At 38.7% G+C, this 24790-nt stretch overlaps 1 protein-coding gene across 3 annotated transcripts in view; it reads right to left on the bottom strand.

Moving 5' to 3' along the window:
* The window catches only part of iqub (IQ motif and ubiquitin domain containing), a 47314-nt gene that overhangs the window by 3155 nt on the left and 19369 nt on the right, over nt 1-24790 (bottom strand). For all 3 annotated transcript variants that reach the window (XM_008111237.3, XM_003221325.4, XM_062982335.1), the window contains exons 8-12: nt 17106-17281; nt 7680-7850; nt 6752-6928; nt 3757-4005; nt 1627-1812 (exon numbers count right to left, since the gene is read on the bottom strand). In XM_008111237.3, the coding sequence (XP_008109444.1) occupies nt 1627-1812; nt 3757-4005; nt 6752-6928; nt 7680-7850; nt 17106-17281 (959 nt within the window). The remainder of the gene's footprint in view (nt 1-1626; nt 1813-3756; nt 4006-6751; nt 6929-7679; nt 7851-17105; nt 17282-24790) is intronic.

The following is a 24790-nucleotide window of genomic DNA, read 5'->3' as shown; positions in this document are numbered from 1 at the left end:
ACATTTGTGTGTTTTCGAACTGTTAGGTTGGCAGAAGCTGGGCCTAACAGAGGGAACTCACCTGCTCCCTGGATTCAATCAGCAAGTTCTGCAGCTCAGCAGTTTAACTTTTGGCGGCAAGGGGGCATGGGGAGGGGGAGGAGCAGGAAAGAGGAAGGAAAGCTTGGAGGCGAGGTGGGAAGGAGGAGGAGGAGGGAAGCACGGACCCCATCCTTATGCTTCGCAGAGCCCCAAAGGCTCCATGGAGCACACTTTGAGAAACCCTGAGTTAACTCTTCCAACACTATAGAAAAACTCCCAGGTTTTTTTCTGACACGTGTGACTAACAGTTTTACACTGGAACACAAAAACTGTCATGTGCGCAAAGCTTTAACCCTCCAGCCGACCTTCCTGAATGTTGCCCAAGAATCAAATAACATAAACTATATCAATAGCTGCATTTGTGAATGTAGAATTTACAACGTATAAGGATCAGAAAAAGTGTAGTTCAACTAGGTAAAGGTAAAGGTTTTCCCCTGACATTAAGTCCAGTCGTGACCGACTCTGGGGGTTGGTGCTCATCTCCATTTTTAAGCCAAAGAGCAGGCGTTGTCCGTAGACAACTCCAAGGTCATGTGGCCGGCATGACTGCATGAAGTGCCGTTACCTTCCTGCCAGAGCGGTACCTATTTATCTACTCATATTTGCATATTTTCGAACTGCTAGGTTGGCAGGAGCTGGGGCCAACAGCGGGCGCTCATTCCGCTCCCGGGATTTGAACCTGGGACTTTTCAGTAGTTTATTTCACTTTGTAGTTCAACTACAAAGTGAAATAAAAAGTTGTGGAAATTGGTGGCAATTACTAGGAAATACAGCAGAGCAAGAGAAATGCCACTTGGGCATATGTCCTCTAATATTTGGCTAGTCTGGTTGAGCCCAGTGTGCAGTTAATAAAAATATGTTTCATCTCCCTTTTAAGACTACTTCTAAGGGTGCATCTACACTGTAGAATCAATGCTGTTTGATGCCACTTTAACTGCCACAACACAATGCCAGTGAATCATGAGAGTTGTAGCTCTACAATGTCTTTAGCTTCTTCTGCCAAAGAGTTCTGGTGCCTCACCAAACTACAAATCCAATGATTCCATAGCATTGAACCATGGCAGTTAAAGTGGTGTCAAACTGTATTAATTCTACGGTATAGATGCACCCTAGGTATGTAGGGAAGGGGAAAAGCCTAATACGTTATGTGAGCATTGGATTCACATAAGATTCTGAACCAGGGGAGAGGCTTTCAAGCAAACAATGGTCTCGCAGCACTCTTTAAAAGGCAACTTTCCAGAAGAATGCTGTGATTAGAGATTACTAGGTCAAGTAGTAGTGGAATGGAAATGAGCAAAATATTCTGTGGATGTGGCAAAGGTTACAAATTAGACATTTAAGAGGATAAACATTCTTATCTCCCATCCCTCATGTTATGAAGATGCACACAGACTGGAAATAAAGCAAATGTCAAGAGAGGAAGGAAAAGTCTTTAAAATACTAAAGACCACATGGAAGTATTCTGTTTCAATTGGCTACAGAAGTATAAAACGGAGCAGAATTTATTTTGAACTTTAACATTCGGTATTTCATCAACAGCTGTACCTTTTCTAAACTGTTCAGTCTGAGATGGGCTTCAGCTTCTATATTTCGGAGGAGGATGCAGTTCCAGGGAGACCATTCCAGATACTTATCCCACCGGACCATGACCAGATCATAGAGATCATCAGCAGCACTAAGAGCTGACTGAGAACCCCAGAAATGTTCAATCATGTAGTGCAGGTCTTGTATCTGCAAATGAAAAAATTCAAGTCAAGGAAAACAGAATTAGTAATGCTTTTTAAAAAAATCACTCTGTAATAATTGTATTTAGCCCACACTTTGAAAGGATATTAGAATAAAAACACATATGGCCTTCTGGACTTTTAATCAGAGATTTAAATGCAACTTAAGAACCTAATCTTCCTCTCTGCAGTGATAACACACAATCAGTTTAATTATAATCCAAGATACATGTGGCTAAAATGCAAGCTTGAAAACATTTATTTTAGGATAATTCTGCAGATAGAAATTTGGCATCTTCTCTTGGCAGAACATCTGATTATCAACTTGCTGCTAGAACATTTTCTTGCTTCTAGAGGACACTAAATCCATGTTAGATTTTTTTTTTAAAAAAAAAAGATAGGACATGACATTTCTCTGACTAGTTAATTGCTTCTTGTAGGAAGCGTTTTATTAATTACCATATATACTAATGTATAAATCAATCTCATGTATAAATCTAAGGAAGAATTTGGGGCCAAAATTATGGATTTTGATATGATCCATGGATAAGTTGAGGATTGTTCTGCAGCGAACGCAAAGAGTCAATGGATCTTCAGGAGGCTAGTCACCTTTGGCCACCACTTCACTATTGAAAAAGGTCAGAAGTGGCTCATGGCAGAAATAACAGAGGGGGAAGTACTTCTTCAGGTTCTTCTTTGATGAACTAAGCTCTTGCTTTTTACCACTCACTCAGAGAAGCCGATGATTCCATTTCCCACAAGAATTAAGGCACAGTACTCACATTAACTTATGGATAAGTTGACCCAGGTTCTTTGTGTTGAATTTTATTTACTAAAATGTCTAGACTTATGAGTATATAGTGTATCTTGTAGGAATGCAACCTATTTTGTTGCCACTTTCTGGAGTATAAGGTATTCCAGGCCTATCTAAATTTGAATAAAAGAAAGGCTTGGGACAGATACATCATATTCTGTTGGTGGGGATGGATATTGAAGCACAGGCAGCCCTCTGCTGATGAAGACGACATGTATTCCATGTCATTGAATGTGTACTTTGGCCAGTAATACTGGCCAACACACATTTGGATGCCTCGAATGTTAGTCCTGTTTCTGAATATATTTGATCTGCTGATTCCAAAAATGGCACAAGTTTCTCCCATCAGCTCTAGTTTTCAATATGCCATCTATCACACTTCATCTGCTCATCCATAGAAAATCATAACCATATTTAAGAAACTAAAGCTGATGCAGTCTATGCAATGCTATTTTCTGAATCAGCACCCCAAATAACCCTAGAAACCGGATTAAAAAACAAGACACCAAGAAACATTCTTTTTTGGTTGGACTGTGTAATGATCCTTCTGTTGACTAGCCACTTTGAACTTAGGCAGATGCCAGACCCATAGTTTATTACCAGGATTGTAATCAAAGCCTCGCTATCTTGTAGAATCTGCCATTTTTCATACCATGTTGTAATATTATGCTAAGGACCTCTTCACAAATGCTGCCAGAATTGCTACAGATTAAGGCAATTCCAACAGTGCCCATGCAGGGGCATGGGGAACCCAATGCCCCATGCCCCGCATTGCCTGACTCATCCACATCTCCATCCCATGAGGGGAAGCATCCACCATCGTGGGATAGGAGCTGGCGGGCTCCATTGTAAAGGAGAAGGCAAATCAGCACAAGCCACTCAGAAGTAGCACAGTAGGACTTTGTGAAGGCCTTTTATATTTAAGCCTAAGTAAATCTACATATGAAGTAATATATATCTACGGATACAAAAGGTGCAGTATAAAAGATTGAGCAGGAAGTGCCCCACTATGATGTTTATTTAAATTCTAACAAACTCTCCTCCTTTCAAGCATATCCCAAAATGAGCCTTTTATCAAATCTTTCATAGTCTACTAGGTACTGCCATGGAATGCTATTAAAACTGTTGTCTGCTTACCTGTATTATGAAAGCAATCTTAGCATTATCATTATATTTCACTTCAGCATCTCGGAGCCTCAAAAGCATACGCTTATATTTCAAAAAGGCTTCCCTCTTGCGAGCCTGATTATCCAGCTTGCAACACAAACGACACCGGCCAACGGTTTGTGAACTAGCAGATATTGCAAAATCAGTAGAAGGTAGGTATCTTTTGCAACCAAGGCAAAAATGGATGTTGTGATAAAGCTTCATTGGATCAGGAGGGACCTGCAAGGAAAAACAGAAATGTTATTATGGGATTATATATTAAATATTTCCATACTTTCATTCATCCAAAGATATATATCCACCAGCAATGGCCATCCAGTTTCCAGGGAAGAAAACTAAACTTGGTATGTAATATATTCAACTGGACTTAAAGATTTATTTCCTCTGAAAGCAACAAGCAATGTACTGAGACAAGAAAAAGGGCCAGCTGTACATTTGACCATACCAAGGTATCTAGGTAATGAAAGACAAAGCTATATTACAGCTAGAGAACATGCAATGTTCTAATATTTGAGGGCCTTGAAGAAAACCACTGATGACTGATTTTTTAAACTAAATGTCAGAAAGATAAAACTGTTAAAAGCCCAATAGTCAGGCTTACAATAGTCAGGATTTCAATGTCAACTTTAAACCCAGCCTCAATTAAAAACTCATTCAATCTGTTCTAAATTTTTGCTGATAACTGTATACATAGTGACCTTTGATAACTGAAGAAATACATATCTACAAAATATTCTGTTGAAGCGCAGCATGTGATCTGTGAAATGCAATCTGTTTCCACACATTGTACAGTATTATGGACATATTTTCCAAGTTGGTACGTGAATACAAGTTCAATAGGTATACACATTCCCTTAAACTATATTTTAAGAATAACACCAATACTAGTGGCTTAACTGTGTTACTCAGATAGTATAAACAGAACTAAGTCAGAGAACTATCTCATAGCATAAGGAAGAGACCTTCCTTTTAATGTGATTGAATGCATTCACATTTCTTGGTCACTCAGGCTGGATTTACACTGCCATATAATCCCGTTTCAGAATGCAGAATTAATGGCATTGAATTGGATTACATAGCAGTGTAGACTCATATAATTGGGTTCAATGTAGTTAATCTGCATTCTGAAACTAAATTATATAGCAGTGTAGATTCAGCCTTAGCTGCAAATATTCCGGTTTGTTTCACATGTTAATGCTGTGATTTATTGGCTGAAACGCTGACGCTCCCTGAAATTTTTAAAGTAGGATTTCTGAGATTTGGCATCCACAAAATATGATATATTCTAAACACAGCTATTTCTGTAGCATTTCCCTGCAGATACAAGTATCCTGACAAAGAAAGACAGATAAAAGTATAAATTAGATAGCATGTCCAATTAAAATATTAATGCCGGGAAAAAAAAACTGCCTTCAATCTAAATTCATCACTATAGCAGTGGTTCCCAGCCTTTGGGCCTCCAGGTATTTTGGATTTCAACTCTCAAAAATCCCAGCCAACTTACCACCTGTTAGCAATTTTGGGAGCTGAAATCCAAAACACCTGGAGGTCCAAAGGTTGGAAACCACTGCACTATAGGAATATTGGTTATCAGAGCCCATGTCACCCTAAGGTTATTGGTTGTCATGATTATTCCACCTGATGTCATAACCCTCTCAAATGTGACATATCAGTGCAATAGAAAAATGACCATCAGTAATTTCAACAAGGCATTACTTTTCCAATGTTCATCATTACCTTTTTAGTAGGAACACAAACAACAAATGAAACAGTATACAGCTAAGTAGCAAATAGCACAAGCATTTATGACAGGTTCAGCATACTTCACATTTGCTACTTCATTCGTCTTTAATTTGCAATAACTGTTGTTTGTGTGTATGTATATATGTGTGTGTGTGTGTGTGTGTGTGTGTATAGAAAGAGAGGGGGGGGAGCGAGCGCTTTGGATAGAATATTGGCTTGTTGTGGAAACAAGGATTGGTGATAAAGCTTCAGTGGAGACACCTTTTCCCCATGATAATTCTTCCAGGAGTATATTTTCCTTCTTATGGATAGATTTCTCTCACTTCCTGTTGTCTTACCCCCATTTGTTAGTTACTGGTAAGCTGGCTGGGATTTCTGATTCATTTGTACATCAGATGTTTGTAACTCTGTACATATCTAGAATGAAGGAAGCCCTATCAATGGGATGTTTATGGTAATCTCTTTGCCTATTTGATAGATGCCAGTTAGTATCCTTTGTTCTCCTCAGAGAACCAATATCTTTTTGTTGTTAATGATCATTAAATCAACTTTGACTTATAGTGACCCTATGATTGAAACACCTTCAAGATATTCTATTATGAAAGCCCTGCTAGGTCTGCAAACTCCAGGTTGTGGCTTCTTTGAGCATATCCACCCATAATGCAGTACAGTATTCCCCTTTCCTACTGCCTTCTGCTTTACCCATTACTATATCATTTTTTTTTTTGCTAATGAGTCATATTATCTCAAGTTATTATTCAAAATAGACAGTCTGAGCTTAGTCATTTTGGCTTCTAGGGAGATATCAGGTTTCATTTGCTCTTGGGACCATTTGTTTGTCGTTTGGCAGTGCATGCTATCTATAGAATTCTTCTCCAACATCAAATTGCAAATAGATTATTTTTCTGTTAGCTTCCTTCACTGTCCAGCTTTCAATATCATATAAAGGAATCAGAAATACTGTGGATTGGATACTTTTGACTTTAGATTCCTTATATTTTCTTCATAAATACCCCATAACCTGCTCAAAAATCTTGTGGAATTTTGCTGTTTTCACATGTATATCCTTGGAGCATCACATGTATAGGGAGTGATTAATAGGGAGGATCTTAATTCTTTTGTTATCCATCAATTCAATTGCCTATGGACTAGTCAAAGTGAGGTATTTTACTTACTTACAGCTTACATTGTTATAAAGAATTAATACATGTAATAGAAATACCTTAAGAAGTCTAGCAACCTCTGGGTTAAAAAATGGTGTTTTAATGTACTGAAGAAATAATGTACATATCCTTTGTCTGAGTCCTTGCAAATTATATTCCTTCACTTTCCTCATCATGAGATCTACTTCTCTGTCAATTAATTCCACTATTTCATGGGTGAGTTTGCATTCATGTTCCTGTAAAGGCAAGCAAAACACAGGCACGTAATTTCTTACCCTGATTGTCAATTACAGTAGTATACAATGGCCTGAAGCATTTTAAGTCTTAGTTGTATGGAATATGACTTTATATTATGTTCAGAAAAGGCATACAGCAATCTATCATTGCTGTTCAGTGAAACTACCCATGGTTATATGCTGTCTTTCAGAGACAGGTACACATGCTTATACCATCGCCTTACAGAAGTTTATTTACTGATTTTTATTTTAAAATTGTTGTCTGCTGGTCCAAAACAGATCTATTCCATGGATATTTTACAAACAAAAGAGTGTTCTTTCGAAAAATACAGTCTTTTTTCTCCCAATGAAAACAACAAGCATTGAGAAAAGAAAGGACTGCTGTTGAAACAGTTGTCCTCCACATCAAAGTCCTTATCAATATCGGGGTTTTCCAACCTGCAATGTAGTTGTAAAATGCTACTCAAACAATTGCTAATGTATGGATAGTTATTTCTCATGTTCAGTTCTAAAACAAGGAAATAAAAGAAAATTACATTCTGGTTGTCCAAGCCTACCATCATATAGCACGCATTTACACAAGTAAATCTCAGATGTGCTATGGAAAGCAGTATTAATTTCTTCAACAATGTAAAGAATCAGTATATACTGCATCATGCTAACGCAGACACTTGAATACAGATACCTTTTTGGTCCTTTCAATACTTGCTGATCTCAATAGGGTTTTTGTAACAGTTTGAGAGAAACTTACCTTCACTGTATGCTTCAATGTTAGCAGCACATCAATACGCTCATCTTCAGGAAGGTCTTTCATACTAATGCTGCGATAGATCTCAAGCAGTTCCCTGGCACGCAGTGTGAATTGGGTGTCCATCTCTGTGATTTTGCCATCAAACGCTTTCCATTTTTTGGGAGCTGCACACTTTAAAAACATTTTAAATCACTTAAGTAAAATAGACAGAATAACTGATGAATACAGTTGTTGCTGTGTGCCTTCAAATCATTTTCAACTTATGTAAACCTATCACAGGGTTTTCTTGACAGGATTTCTTCAGAGGAGGTTTGTCATCGTTCTCCTTTGAGACTGAGAGAATGTGTGTTACACAATGTCATCCAGTGGGTTTCCATAGTTAAGTGAAGATTCAAACCCTGGTCTCAAGAGTCAGAGTCCAACACTCAAACCACTCTTCTGACTCTCATGACCAAAGTACAACCCTTAAAATTTAATCAGGAATAACTCAGTAATTCTTTCCAGAATTGAATACTTTTTGAAAAAGCTAGCAAAAGAACTACAGATATTGCTAATCCCAACAAACCTGCAACAATAGGAAAACATTTTGCATTTTATATTAACTGTAAAAGTCAGTTGAGTTGTGATACAGAGCATTTTGAGTTAAGAACTGTCACTTGGCCTGAGATTCACTTTAACATAAAAGCAGCATTTTGCGTTAAGAGCTAGTGCCAGATGGAGCACCAGTGCCAGAGTACAGGGCTTTAGGGCTTCAAGGGAGCAGCCTCCGTGCCTCATGCCTCTGTGCCTTGTGCTCTTGTCCACTTTGGGAGATTGGTGTCTGCTTTGTTCTTGTCCGCTTTGGGAGATAGCTATCCACTTTGCTCTTGTCCTCTTTGAGGAACTTTGGGCTAGTTAATTTTTTGTGGTTTTTATTCCTGGTATCTTTGGCTTTATGAAGAGAGAAGGGGAAAGAGGGAGCAAGAGAGGGAGGGAGGCTGGCTTGAGTACAATATGAAGAAAATGATACTTCTGCCTCTTCACTTTGTGATTTGTGCTTCCTTGCCACAACTTTGTGCTTTCACCATTTTAAAATTGATCTTTCCTTTTTACTGTTCCATGTGAATGTGCACATATACATTATTTATTATTTATAAAGTACATTTCTTATTTAAAGGTAAAAAAGATAAAGGTTTCCCCTGACGATAAATCCAGTCATGTCTGACTCTGGGGGTTGGTGCTCATCTCCATTTCTAAGCCGAAGAGCCGGCGTTGTCCATAGACACCTCCAAGGCCATGTGGCCAACATGACTGCATGGAGCACCGTTACCTTCCCGCCGGAGCAGTACCTATTGATCTACTCACATTGGCATGTTTTCGAACTGCTAGGTTGGCAGAAGCTGGAGCTAACAGCGGCCGCTCACGCCCCTTCCGGGGTTGGGACCTTTCGGTCTGCAAGTTCAGCAGCTCAGTGCTTTAACCCACTTCACCACTGGGGCTATTTAAAAGCACACAACAAAAATGGGGGGGGGGGGGAGCCAGAACGGATTAATAGCATTTCAATAGGAAAATTCACTTTGAGGTAAGAGCAATTTGAATTAAGAGCTTGGTGACTGAATGAATTAAACTCTTAACTCAAGGTATCACTGTACCTTTATAAGTATTCATATCACATTGGTACCTAAACTTATAATTTAAACTATGAAAGGAGTGTTAACAGGCATGGGAGGAAGGGTCTGTGGCATAGTGGTTTATAATAACACTGGTATAATGGAAGGCAGCAAGGTAAGAATACAGAGTGGGCAGGGACAGCATTCGCTCATGTGATGGTTCAGAACACTAGGCAGGATGGGAGATGGTTGGGGAACATAAAGCATCTGGTGGGATTTGAAAAACAAAGCAATGTCTTTTAAATAGGAAGGGGATGACACGTTTTTGCTAAGAAGATGACCCACCCCACCTGCACTTTCCGCACTGCATCTGATGAAGTCCAATGAGAAAACTGGTGGCACAAGCGCTAGATTAAACTGCAGGATCAAAGTGATGGTCTCCTCACGCATGTATTTTTAAACAATCAAATATAGCAATACTAACTTTTAAAAAGCCTCTTGTCTGTTTGACTAAACCCTTAGCCCTGGGCTCGCCTTCACCTTCCAGGAAAGATTTAGGTTGGTCTGAACCAGCAAACAAGGCTGAAGGGATGGCAAGAAATATCCTATCCAATCCTGCTGTGGCTTGTGGCAATATTTCCCTCTCCTTCCTTTGCCTGCTCAATAAGCCTCAGACAGTGCAGATTTGTTCAAGAGCTTTCTCTCATCAATTTCACACTCCCAAATGATCTCCCCTGCTCTCCCTATGTACACATCCCACCCGCCAATTCCAATATTTAAAAAAACAAAAACAAAGCCACATGCCATTCACAGCCTCAGGAACAATACTCCCAACTTCGCTTGGTTCTGGACAAAACTTGCATTCCTAGCCAGTTTTCTCATGGAAACAGAAATATGCAGAGTATAAAGAACCATCTATTTTTTTCAAGTTATGTAAGCACGCAAAACAAGAAATAAAAGCAAGTGGAAATTTATAATTGGGAATTTAGCAGGTTTAGTGCTATAATTGAATGCAGCACTGATAATTGGAACTGACGAGTTGGAGCCAAACTTGACTTTTAAAAAAACTGACAGGAAACAGGTTTGTCCAAATAATGAAGTTCTAAGTCTTTCAATCAGAGCCAACAAATTCGGAGAAAAGCAGGGAGAGGGAACCAAAGGATTGTTGCTGTAGCATAACTAAGCTTTTATTAATTTGTTTTCCCATGCATACATGATAAAACAAATCCTTCCTAAAGTATTGTTAGGCTTACACTATAAAGTAATATTATGACAGTCAGGGTAACTATTGTTTACAGCTAATGCTTGCACTACTATGTCTGAACAATCAGTTTTAATTTACTCAAGTGAGAAAGTACCTATTTGCTGTCACAGTTCATCTTGAAAAAAAAGAACAGCCAATATAAAATAAATTATTTTATATCTCAGATTCAGAGAGGTTGTACAGTGGCCAGAAGGTAACTCTGCTTGTCCAAGTAGTGCACTCAAAATCCCAATATTCAAGCTGAACTCTACAGTTCTGTTTGCCTTTAATTCTACCAAATGTATATTAAAAACTTAAATGATGCAAATAAATTAATAAGATGTTTAAAATTCTTCAATGTGGTTGGATGGTGAATTTTCCTTCTTTGGAGGTCCATAAACAGAGGATAAATTGCCATATATTAGGAGTTATTTAGTTGTGTATTCCTCCATGGCTGGGGATTGGTCTGCATAGTCCTTGTAGTCCTTTCTAACTCTTATAATTCTACAAATTCTTCATTGTTAAAATATATGATAATTTTAGGATGATCTTTTGATTAGATAAATTTAACAGTTTCACAACAACTGTTTCATAATAAACATTTTCACGGTTTATTATGAGTGTACAATGATTTATTAAATCAAATATGTTCTCTGCCAACGAAAAGCATGTTCCTCAGCAAAATTACTTTTATCCACATTATAATTCTATTTCGAGGCCTCTTTATATGTGCTCAAAATGGATAAAAGAAATGTTGAGTCTTCCAGTTTCTTTTGCCAGCTCACTTCTGCCTTCTAGTTTGCTGGCAGCAACATGGAAATTGCAATAATCCTGTTATCTAAATTGCTTCAGAGAGCAAGTCTATTGTAAACTGCATTCAGTTGCCAGCACATAAAAGCAGAACAGAGTATCAGAGTAAAAATACAACACACATTGGGGGAGATATTTGGGACACAAGGAAAAAATAGGCAATTTAGGGAAAAACAGACATTTAGGAAGCAAAACATCCACAAAAGGAACATATTGAATTAATATTTTACCTTAGTAACCCAATTGACCATTTCTCCAAGCAGATGAGAATTTTATTCAGGGAATATGGCAATGTAGGAAAGATCTCAACTGCAATTAACTCCAAAAGGAACCTGAAAGCGATCTAGTCCAAAGAATGAGTGGACACTCTCTACCAAAAACTCAATCCAGATATGACAGAAGTACTACTGGTCTCATGTAGGATGGATCCAGGAATACACTCCCCATGAAAGCTCAGGTTGGGGGTGATTCTGGATTCCTCCTTAAACCTGGAAGCCTCGGTGATGGAGGTTACCAGGATTGCCTTTGCACAACTTAAACTGTTGCACCAACTGCCACAGTTCCTGGAAAAATCTGACTAGGCCACGGTGGTACACGCTTTGATTACATCCCACCTGGACTACTGTAATGCGCTCTACGTTGGACTGCCTTTGAAAACGGTTTAGAAACTTCAATTTGTTCAAAGATCTGCAGTCAGACTGCTAAAGCAAGCGGATGTAAGAGAACATACTACTCCACTCCTGAAGCAGCTTCACTGGCTACCAATTAGTTTTGACCTTCACGGCATTGGCCCAGACTACTTGCGACAGCAGGTCCCACAAAACATGCCAGTAAGAACTCTCAGATCTAGCAGGGAAAGGCTGGTGTCGACTAAGTTCCGTGATTTGCTCGGGTTAAAGATTTCCGGGAGGCATCCTTTTCGGGTGTGGCATCCTTCCTTTGGAATGCCTTCCCAGGGGAAATTGGAGCATTGCCCTCTCTGCTGGAGTTTAGAATCAGTCTTAAAACCTATCTTTTTAAGGAAACCTTTGACTGAACTCAGGACTTACAAAGTAGAGGAAGAACCTGAGCTACATGTTGTATTTAGGGGTGGTTTAAAAGTTTTAATGTTTTATTATAGTTTAATGTATATTTTAGGACATGTGACAGCAACTACTAATATTTGGTTATAAATGTTTTATCTTTTATTTATGCATGTTTTATCCTCTGTAAGCCACCTTGGGCCCTTAAGTGGGGGAACGGCAGGGCATACATTTCTTTAATAATAATAATAATAATAATAATAATCATCATCATCATCATCATCACATTGATCACTGTCATACTTGTTGTGGTTATTAATTTGATTGCATTGTATTTTACTATTCATAAAAATGTTTATATAGATAAACAATCTTTACAATTATCTGTATGCCAGTTTTCCTCCAACTCCCTAATCTTAAAAGTTTTGGGGTCCCTGGCTGGTGATGGAAGAAATTTACTGCTATAGCAATCACGCAAGCATCCAGCGTCTTCTAATGAAGAAAAATAGACCATCTTCCAAGTCAGTCTTCTACTGCTGATTGGGATATTTTCCCCACCAATAAAGTCCAATATTCACTATATATCTTTTTCCTTCTAGGTTGAATCCACTGATTCAATTCTTATTCTCTGGAATAAAAGAAAGCAAATTTGCTCCATTATCTATATGGCAGCCCTTCAGATATTTGAAAATGGTTGTCATCTCTATTTTCTCTTCCTGAGACTAAATATATTTGACTTCTTCAACTTTTCGTCCTCAGCCTTTATGTTTAAATCCTTTCAGAGTTCACCAACCAAGTATAAATCCACCTATAACAATACTGTCTGGCCTACATTTAAATGCACATTTTCTCCCACAGGAAAAATAGCAACTTCAATAAAGGGATTTAGATGGTGAAAGCAGCAAGAGGTAGCAAGGCATTTCTGTGTAGATGTAATTCAGCATCTCCTATGTCTATTATTTCAAAATTGCACTATCTATAAGATTTTGGTATAAAAAGCTGAAGTTGTAGTCAGAGGGGGAAAATATTCTGAAAACTGAAACTTTTCTGCTTTTTATTTTACCTACCATATTTCTACATTGATGTTGATATCAGACATTAACTTTTCTACTTGTGATCCCCTGCTTAATACAAAAGAAACTGCAGGTTTTAGTACCTAGTACAAAGTAGTAAATATGGAAGACACTGCTTTTTTTACTGGCCCCATGCATGAAAATCATGTTTAGCTTCACTCCTCTTCACTTCTTTCTATGAAAACAAGCTAGTTCGCAATCCCTCCCTTGTTTTATATTTCGGATTCCCAAAATCTACTTCATTTGTCCTTGTTTTTTTTACTCCTGTCATTGTTCATAATTCTATTCACTTATTAGGAGAACATCCTGGTAACGCCATCTCTCATAAATACATATATGATCAAGCTGCTTAGCTTTGAGGTTATTAAAGGAGAATATCAGCCCTTTGTTCTCCCAGTGAAGACTGGGCAACCAGCCAGGATCTTTTTTTTTTGTGTGTGTCAGGAGCGACTTGAGAAACTGCAAGTCACTTCTAGTGTGAGAGAATTGGCCGTCTGTGAGGACGTTGCCCAGGGGACGCCTGGATGTTTTGATGTTATTACCATCCTTGGGGGAGGCTTCTCTCATGTCCCCGCATGGAGCTGGAGCAGATAGAGGGAGCTCATCCGCGCTCTCCCCGGGTGGGATTCGAATCTGGCAGCCTTCAGGTCAGCAACCCAACCTTCAAGTTACAAGGCTTTAATCCACTACTCCGATTCTAAATGTACAATTCATCACCCATCATTGGGACTGGATTGTACATGGGGCTATCATAATTTATATGATCAATCTACAATGTCCAGGCCTACATCATATGCCCACTCAGTATAGAGAAATAGCACATGCAACCAGGTTTTCCAAGAAAACCTCTACATGTTGCAAGAAGACCTTAATGACTTCCTACACTTTCAAAGATGACTACATACAAGCAAGCCAGCATATCAATGGGGATAAACAAGTTTCCTGGCACTGATCCATGTGCCTGACACTCTGGTCCACGTTTCTTTCTTCAATATGCATTTCCTTATCTACACATTTCCTGAACCACCCTAAATTCATTTATGACATTAAGCATAAGCGTATCAAGTATTGCTGTGCATTTGAAAATTTCCATGCTTGGATATTTATGTATTTCTGCTACATTGGTGGCTGCTAGTGACATCTGCTGGCGGGTAAATAAACCAAACATATTTATCTTGGAAAACATAATAAGAATTTCTCATTCTTAACACCCTTTTCTGTTTATGCTAATAAGCCGGTAAATTCTTCTTATCCACTGAGCTATTCTTAGGATTGTTTCATTTTAATCCAATGCAGTGATTAATTAACTGTCTCTTACTTCTGCACTCCAACTCCTATCACTACAGTAAGACTTCAACTCAACAGTGAAAATTCACTCCAGTTTCCAATTAGAAGACCATAATAAAGAGGACAGGAAGTATAAACATACAAATAAGCACTCTGTTATACAGACTGAATAGAGCAGGGATGCAGCTCATCTGCTACTCCAGATGTTGTTGAGATATAACTCCCAGAAGGCCTGGGCAGGATACCTAATGGCATGGGATGCAGGGATTTGCAGCCCAACAAGAGCAACATCCAAATGATTCCCACCTCAAGAACAGAGCATTTTAAACAGATCTTACTGCTCTTTGGAACATATGATAGCACAACGAGCTTTGCCTTGGTAGAAAATCATGAAGGCTCGTTTTGGTGCAGTGGTTTTAAGTGTTGGACTACAAGTTTGAAGGCCAGGGTTCATTCTCCTAGCCACGGAATCCAACTGGGTGATTTCTGAGGCCCCTTCCACACAGTTATATAAAATCCACATTAACCTGGATTATATGGCGATATGGACTCAAATAATCCAGTTCAAAGCAGATATTGTGGATTATCTGCCTTGATATTCTGGGTTATATGGCTGTGCAGAAGGGCCTCAAATGAGTTACACACTCTCAACCGCAGAAAATCCTTAAGAGCTGCTGTATGTTGGAAATGACTTGGGGGCACAACAACAATTTTCACAGAAAATGAAATCCACCAATCATGGTTCTTAAACTAAATCAATACAGAGCTCATATACATAGCCTTTTTTGAACGGCCAGATACATTCGTATTTTTATATTCGTATTTTTATATATTTTAAACTGATATCCTGTGTTTACTGTATTTTCATCTTTGTTCTGTGTATTTTAATGTATGTATTTCATAGCAATGCATTTTATTATATCGTTTACATAATGTTTTATGATTTATTTTCAACTATGTTGTGCCTCACCTCAAGCTACGAGGAGAGGCAGGTGATACTAAAATTAGTATTATTATTACTATTATTATTGCACAGTATCAATGGTGAAACAGTCCTTCAACACCTCTCCCATGAATTCAGATAAGCCACTTTAGAGATTAGTAGTGGTACCTTGATCTGTGATTTTGGAAGCACAATCAAAAAATCTGATGAGTTCCTGGCAATAGATTTGTAGAGTATACAGCAGAGTAACAGTCACCTAGATCAGGAGATGTAATGCCCCGTATTCACCCAGGAAGACACAAGATGAAAACTCCATAGGACATTCCATTCTGTGTCATGCTGCTATTGCTCCAAACATGTCACTGTTGTCAGGCCCTTTGTAGCAAGATGAAACTTTCCAGCATCCTCACCTTGAAGTATCCGATGAACTATTCTTCCCCATGCCCTGAACATTCAAGATTCTCTCAGCAGAGATGATGCAACAGGGCATCCAAATGAGTGGGCTATTGGATACATCAAGATAAGACTGTGCTGTGGCTGTGGTGCAGGTGGGAGAGCAAGCCAGCTGCAATTAACTGCAATGAATCACTCTGACCAGGAGGTCATGAGTTCGAGGCCCCTCAGAGCCTATGTTTGTTTGTCTTTGTTCTATGTTAAAAGGCATTGAATGTTTGCCTATATGTGTAATGTGATCCGCCCTGAGTCGCCTTTGGGGTGAGAAGGGCGGAATATAAATGCTGTAAATAAATAAATAAATAAGACAAGAGTACTTGAACTGCCTTGCCTGTTGCAATTTTCAATAATAATAATGCCATAAACATGAAGCAAACTTTGGATGTAATGAATTGCCTGTCCACCTTTCTCCCTATATCTGAAGGGAGTAGGACTGAGGTTATGGTTAGTTTTGATTAATGATTTTAGACAAGCATAAACTTTTTTAAACATGAAATTCTTCCTTAATATCCTTCGACAAAACCTGGATTATCCCACATTTTCCAAAGTGTTGCCTGATCATATATAACGGAAATTAATAAGAAAGACTCTCTATGCTAATTTTCTTATGACTGTAAATTCAGTGAAGTATAAATGAGACAACTGTAATATATTTAACCACTTGTGCTTCTAATGTAGTATTAACTGAGGGTTGCATGGTGCACGATACTCATCATCTTCAATAAGGTGACATAATTGAGTAAATTAAGATATAAGTGGTATTTTCTTAGTTCTTAGGTGAAAAGCAGTACCCATCAAATTTTATGGGCATCTATAAAAGCTTTTAATAACTACACCTAATGAGTCAATTTTACTGCTACACATGCCTACTGCCCATAAATCATATCTTCAACTGGCCAAGTTAATTACTGTGCTTTTCTTCAGACTGCTGCTAGTTTGTAAATGTTAATTCGGGTTTTTGAACTCTTGATACGTTAAGTGTTCAGCTAGAAATTATCTCACTGACCTTTTCCAAAAAGGACAGGATTGCTTTTTGCTGGTTTTCTTCATCGGCATTTATCTTGTGCCTCCCAATGGAAGCAATCAGCTGGGCTTCTTTTTCTAAAAGTCCACAGAGAGCTGCCTTCCGTTCAGCTCCAGTAAAAGTCTCGTTGATCCGCTCAAGTTCCTCTTGTCTCCATACTATATCAACACAAAGACAGAATTATTGATTTCCCAGCTACGATTCCCTTTATTTAGCCTTCACATGCCATCAATATAAAATGTGTCCTTTAGGTTAGCTGGGTGCTTAAGCAGTGTTGAAAGGGGATTATGTGATTTGTTTACTCTAAGCTTAGGATATGTGTTGGTGAAATATGTCCTATGTTTGCTTGCTTTTGAATACTTGTAAACATTCATATCTAGTCTTACTTGTTCCTTTTGGTCTCTGACTTTAATTTTAACATACAAAGTATATATAAAAATAGAAGAAGAATTACGTAGGAGGAATGCACATGTGCAAAAACATCAATGTGCTTATGAAGTGTCATCAGTCTCTACAGTACATGCACTTTTGAGCCTCCTGATCCATTTTGTACACAACCTATGGAAGTGGTGATGAAGCACAAGTCAAATCCAAAAAGAAAAAAGTGATCCTTCCTGCCTCCAATTTTTTTTGTTGTTGTTTTGGATTTTAATCCCCAGAAGTGGCAGCCAGCACAGCCAATGATCAGACTGGGTATTTTAATTCAGTAATATATAAGAATCGATGACTGAAGACTACTGTAGTAGGCCATGCTACTGTAACACATATTGTACCTATGCAGGCTTTTGACCCTGGTTTACTGAGACTAGGATCAAGCCTCAATACAATTAGGAGTTTGCTTTCTGCCATAGCCAGATGCAGGACCACTGTTCTCACTCCTGGTGATTCATGTCACAAATCTCTTATCAGAGAGAAATAGAAAAATGGATAAAATCAATTAATAAAATAAAATATTTAAAGATTAAGGAAATGCAACTGAAGATACTTACAAAATGGTACAGAACTCCTATACAATTGGCTTATATAACCGAAACCCACCCAAAACAATGCTGGCATAATTGCGGGAAAATTGGAACCTATACCCATATGTGGTGGGAATGCGAAAAAATTCAAAGATTCTAGAATATAATTAAGAAGGAAATGAAAGAGCTATTGGGGACGAAAATAGAATGGAATAAAACACAATTTTTTGTTCAAAAATTAGAAGGCAATGGGGAACTTAAAGAATGGGAGGAAATAATAAAACATATGTTAGATGCAATCAAAGCCTCAGTTGCCCTAGGATGGAAGGACCAAAAAAAATGGGATATAAAAACGTGGTATAAATATTTAGCCGATTATCTACTTCAAGATTATATTAGCGAAAGGAAAAGCTACTATAAGTTTGGCCAAACCAAGATGACCTGGGAGGCAAAATGGAAGGGCCTTATCTCCAGGATAAAGGGGAAAGACAAATACAAGGAATTAAATAAGATTATCCTTATGATTGAACAACTATAATTAGTACGGTAAATAGTAAACTGTTCTCAGGGGGGAGGGGGGGGAGGGAGAGAGGGGATATAAATATATATAGTATTTCTGTACCCTTACATTATGTAAGAATAAGTTTATGGGCGAGAACGGGGAGGTGGCGGGATCGGGGAGAACTACAGGTAATGTAAATGTGGAATATCAAGATTGTATGTCTCTATTTGTACGTACGTATATATATATAAATTTATATTTCACTTGGAAAAAAAACAAATCTCTTATCATCTGTGTTACTCTTATGCTGTTAGGTGAGAGTGGATTTGGGGCTGTACATGCATCACAAGATTAAAGTGCTAGGCATTGTAATCCAAAAACATCTGGTGAGCAGCTGTCTTTTATTATTCAGGTCATCTTTTGGAAAAGTTTTCAAAGAAGTAGCTGTGTTAGTTTGTTGCAGCACTACAGAGAGGAGGAGGAGGAAAGCTTTCTGGATCCTACTACATTCTATCCCACTCCAACAACTGTATAAATATGTTTTAAAACCTGAGGTTTTAATATCTCATTGTATTGCATCTGAAGAAATGGACTGATATCCACAAAAGCTCAGGATTAAAGATATTCCTGGATTTATTTACTTTTCTCCCTCTCCCTGTCTCCTTATTTTGTGAGTCTTCTTCTACATTTCGACATGGAATTACAATGTCCAAACAAGAGAAGGTCTCAGGTTGATGTTTTAAATGAACATACAAACAAAAATCCAGATGCTAAGAATGTGTCATATGGATATAAAGAGGGTTTTCTCCTTTTCATAAAGAATCTCAGACCAGTTCTCACACAAGCTGGATTCCAGTTAAGATATGTGCAACTGAGCTAAGTGTAAGCAAAATGTAACCTGTCCTCCCAACCAGCTTTCCACTAGTCCATAAAATGCTACCCAGAGGAATTAAGGGACCTTGGTGAATAGGGTAAGATGAAGTGAGGGAATAAAAATAATTGGAGAGATTTTCCATATGCAAAAATATATGAAGTCATTTCTTACACAGCAAAGTAAACTACACTCAGCATCTGCTGAAATGAACATTACATTGTCTAAACTAAAATTGCTATTTAGGCACAGATAAACAGAAACATCTGTATTTGCGGAGAATTATCCCTTGCAGTACCCCAGTGGCAGCTATTATTATACAATTCAAGCCCTGACCAATAATTAGATGTCCATTAAAATGAGAACAGAATATTATACTGTATTACTGAAGCACTGGCAAAGGAATAAAAAACACACTGAGCAAAAATTATCCAAAATTGGATACATTTTCTAACTAGGTGTTGGTGTCAAGGTTAATTATTTCCTTTAAGGACTTAAAATTGTATTATTCAGTAGTAGGAGACAGTACTAGTGGGTATATATATTTTAAAAAGGAACAAGAACACAATGCTCCAAATTTTTCAATCTGTCTGATAAACTCAAACTACCAGGTGAAAACCCCTCAAAAATCTTGGATCAGAAAACTAGACTGCTTGCTTTTTGGCTTATAGTCTCACTTTAGCAACACACATGATATTTGACCTCTCGGGAAACTAAATGCAAAGATATATTTAAAAATATATTATCAGATAAACCCTTGTGTTGCATGTAATTAAGAAGTCAATTGCCACTTTCATAAAAATCTAACACATATATAACTGGCTGTCCATATCCACAAGCTCTGTATCCAACAATGGTTCAAAAATATTTGGGCAAAAAAATCCCAAAAAACCCCCACTATGCTAATGTGGTCATGAAGAGATGGAAACGACTGTGCGACTGAAGAAGAATAGTTCCGACTGGAGTTCCTTTAAAAAGGTAAAGGTTTCCCCTGACGTTAAGTCCAGTCATGTCTGACTCTGGGGGTTGGTGCTCATCTCCATTTTTAAGCCGAAGAGCTGGCGTTGTCCGTAGACACCTCCAAGGTCATGTGGCCGGCATGACTGCATGGAGCGCCATTACCTTCCCGCCAGAGTGGTACCTATTGACCTACTCACATTGGCGTGTTTTCGAACTGCTAGGTTGGCAGAAGCTGGAGCTAACAGCGGCTGCTCCCGCCACTCCCGGGGTTTGAACCTGGGACCTTTCGGTCTGCAAGTTCAGCAGCTCAGTGCTTTAACACACTTCGCCACTGGGGCTCCTTAGGAGCGTATATATTTATCCTACTACATCTAGCTTGCTGTTTGTCTATCTCCTTAGCTAATTGTTTCACAGTCAAACTGAATGTGAACATGATATTTCTGTAACTGGAGATTCCAACACCATTTTCAAAAATCATTAGCAGAGTTGGGACCACAGAGCGTCAATTTATCTAAGCAAATCCCACCATCCCCAGCTGCTATTTGAATGGAAGAGCAAAAACAACCTGGCCTGTAGTAGTCTGAATGTTTTCTGCCTTAGACTTAACATCTGCTTTAGCAGATGATCTGCATTGCAGATTTGCCATAGGGGCACAGATACCCCCCCTTTTCCTGTCTCAAATCCAAATCACATTTCCCCTGCTTCACTCATGTCTGCTTTTTTTTAAAAAGGTACAGACAGCTTCAACCACAGAACTTCATGTAATGTCCAGTTTGGCCCTCAATTACTCCCATCACCATCTGTTACCTTCTTAGTGATAAATATTTGTTTCCCCTGCTGGCCTTATATTGATGCCCATTCTTTTCTCTCTCCTTGTTATTAGCATGCAATAAAAAGGATGTGTGAATATCCCATTAGGTGGGCAGACTAATCTCTGGATGGCAGTTCATAAAGTCCAAACAGCACTTAAATTGAGTAAAATATATCACAAATCATTTCATTATACATCTTCACAGGCGCCTGGAGTGCAGTTACTCCCACTTAGAGATAAAGAACTGAGGCTGACGCTTTCCAAAGCCACCCAAGGGAAGCTCTTGTGCTTAAGGAAACTCTCCATCCCTTGGTTTTGGGAACTTGGATCAACATTGTATTGTCCACAACTTCAAGATCATGATCTCTGAATTTTTACTGGGTTTAGCTGATAGAAGTATAGGAAAAAGACAGGTTTTCCCCCCCCATAATACAATAACAACTGCTCACATTATGTATGCAAAAAATTGAAATTAGAAAAAAATCCTTCAGGGATTATTAGTTTTCAGTTGACAGAGATGAATAAACTCTCTTGTTTGTTGAAAGACAAATCTATACAGAACTTCCAGAATAATTGGACATCATTTTTATTGTATTTGAAAAAAAAAATATTTATATTTCTGCTTGAAATTTGGAGAGTTGACAATATAAAGGAAAGTGTCAGATTAAAAAAAGTATATAGTTAAGGATGCTTTCTAATCTTCATTTAGTTATCCTGGAATGACAATGGGGAGTTTATTAAATAGAATGTATAAAAGGATAAAATACAGTAACGAGAATTGTAAATTTATGCATTATATATGTTTATCTAATTGTTAATATCAATATCCAAAAATATGATTATGGGATGCCTTTTTATGTGTCTATGTACCAGATGAAATCAGTTGTAAATAATATGATAAAAAATTTAAAACCATGATCTCTTCATATTTCTAAAAAATTAGGATGAAAACAAAAACCTAACCACTCTGAAAACTGCTTTTAACATATTTTCTTTTTACGTATTTATTCCACTAGTCTCCAATCAGTTATGTGTATCTCAGTCCAGTGAGAAGAATTGTTCAGTGTGTAGCAGCAAATGTTAAAGAAAAGTGGTACACTTTTTTCATTCTTTTCTTGTTTGATTTAGCAATAAGTGGATTGCATATTTTAGAGACCTACTGTTATATTCAAGGTAGCAAAAGTCTAAACAGGTTTTGAGGACCCACAAGGGGGCAGTGGTTCCAAAGAAAAACAGCCATTCTTTGTTTAATAGAAATTGATTTTCAAAACATGTTTCTTGGAACTGGCTTCATTTTAGAGCTTATTTGGCATCCAGTTCTAGGTTGAAATTTAATTGCTTTCTAAGCTGGTGAACCCCTGGCAGCTGAACAGGCTATGAAATCTCTGTGCAGTTCTCACCACTGCCATGCATTATGCCACGCATAACCATGGCTTCACAAATTTTAGAAAGCTTTGCAGGACTGGTACAAAACACTTTGCCGACCGAGGCAAAGGACAAAATGCCATTCTGCCCCCTTCATTGTATGCAGAGAAGCAGACTGATCCAGCCCTTGAACCTACAGTCAATATAGGTGATGGGAAAGGCCCCTCCTTTATATAGGAGAGTATGCAGGATAGACTGTCCATCAATGCAGGAAAATGAACAAGTGGCTCAAGAAGAACATCTGGGAGACTGTCATCATCTTTGAGCCTTGCCAGGTCTTAAATGTGTCAGGGTGACTATACAGGGGTTTGCTTCTTCCACTTCTGCTCTAGCTCTTAGCAGAAAGTCAGCAGGAACCCCCCTTCTCTCAAGCCTTGTAATGACTTTGTAACTGAATAGGAAGCAGCAAAATATTTTGTTTTTCCACCATGCCTTTCCAAGCCTCAACAAGAGGTTATGACATTCTTCAAAAAGGGGTCCGTTTGAGGGTTACAATGGGCCCTATTTAGTTTTGAGACCTCACACGGAAATGAAAAAATATGGATTATCATAAATATTAAATAGCGACAGTGCAAACATGCATGCTTTCACATGTCTGTGTTCATGCCGCCATCATTTAATTATATGGGCAATCTGCTGATGGTGGAATTTGCAGATTCAGAACCAATGGCTCTCGATGGCTCACTTACCAGATTTAAACCATCAGGGGCCATGCTGATGTGATGTATGGCAGTGCTTTTTAAATTATCCAATTTAGAGAATTAGCCATATTTCTTTTCCAGTGGACCAAGAACTGGTAAGACATTTGTGCCCATTGGGGGGCCGGGCTGTGGCACAGCTGGTTAAGTAGCCAGCTGCAATAAATCACTCTGACCAAGATGTTGTGAGTTCGAGGTCAGCCCGTGTCGGGGTGAGCACCCGACAATTAAAATAAAAAATAGCCCCTGCTCGTTGTTGTCCTAAGCAACCGAAAGATAGTTGTATCTATCAAGTAGGAACTTAGGTACCGCTCTGTGGGGAGGCAAATTTAACTAATTTACAACACCATAAAACCCGTCCAGCTCCCGTTTGGAATGAGGAAATATTCATCACGATGCCACAGTGGATGATGAGGCAGCTGATCCCCTGGTGGCCGGAATCGAGCATACTCCCAGGAAGCTGGAATCTGGAGAATGTTAAATTGCCTCTGCATCTCTGTCTCTATGTTTATATGGCATTGAATGTTTGCCATTATATGTGCACATTGTGATCCGCCCTGAGTCCCCTTCGGGATGAGAAGGGCGGAATATAAATACTGCAAATCTAAATCTAATCTATCTAATCTAAATCCATAATAAAAGTGAAAACCCGTATGTGCGTATGTGGCACGCATGTCCGCTCACACAGACAGCCTCTGGCCTCCACAAACAGGCTACACTTTCCACTGCTCACAAGCCAGCAAGTCAATACTTTGCACTGACATTGAGGTTACAGTGAGCACCATGAACATGTAGCCCAACCCCTGCCAATGTCCTCCCCAAACACTACAAACCACCACCCAAGGAATCCTTTCATCACCACAGGCAGGCATTCCAGGGTTCTCCATTGCTGTGGAATTTGCATGACCCCGCCTACTGCCCTTGCACCACAGGCAGGCATCCCAAGGTTCTCCACTGCTGTGGAATTTGCATGACCCCACCTACTGCCCTTCCCTTTCAAATCTGTCTGCAAAACAAACAACAGAATTGACCTGCAACTAAACTTACTGCAGGAGATTGAAGTTGTCCTTTAGCCTGCATCAAGTCAGACCATTGTGACTCCTACTGGGAAATTTATAGAAGTTATAGTTCACCTACACCCAGAATGCTATAAACCCAAACAATGATGGGTCTGGACCACATTTGCCATCCATACCTGATATGCCCAGATTTGACTACTGGTGGGTTTCAAGGGGAATTGCCCTGGACATTTGGGAGTAGTAGGTACTGGGATTTATAGGTCACCTGCAATGAATAAGTACTTCGAACCCCACCGATGATGGACCAGGACCAAACTTGCCACACAGAGCCCCCATAACCAATACAACCTATTGGACAAGTTGGGGGGAAAGAAAGTTATAGTTCACCTGCATCCAGAGAAACAGTGACCCCCACCGAC

Source organism: Anolis carolinensis, chromosome 5 (genome assembly GCF_035594765.1).
Source record: "Anolis carolinensis isolate JA03-04 chromosome 5, rAnoCar3.1.pri, whole genome shotgun sequence".
Taxonomy (NCBI): Eukaryota; Metazoa; Chordata; class Lepidosauria; order Squamata; family Dactyloidae; genus Anolis; species Anolis carolinensis.
This window is presented reverse-complemented; position numbering and strand designations above follow the sequence as displayed.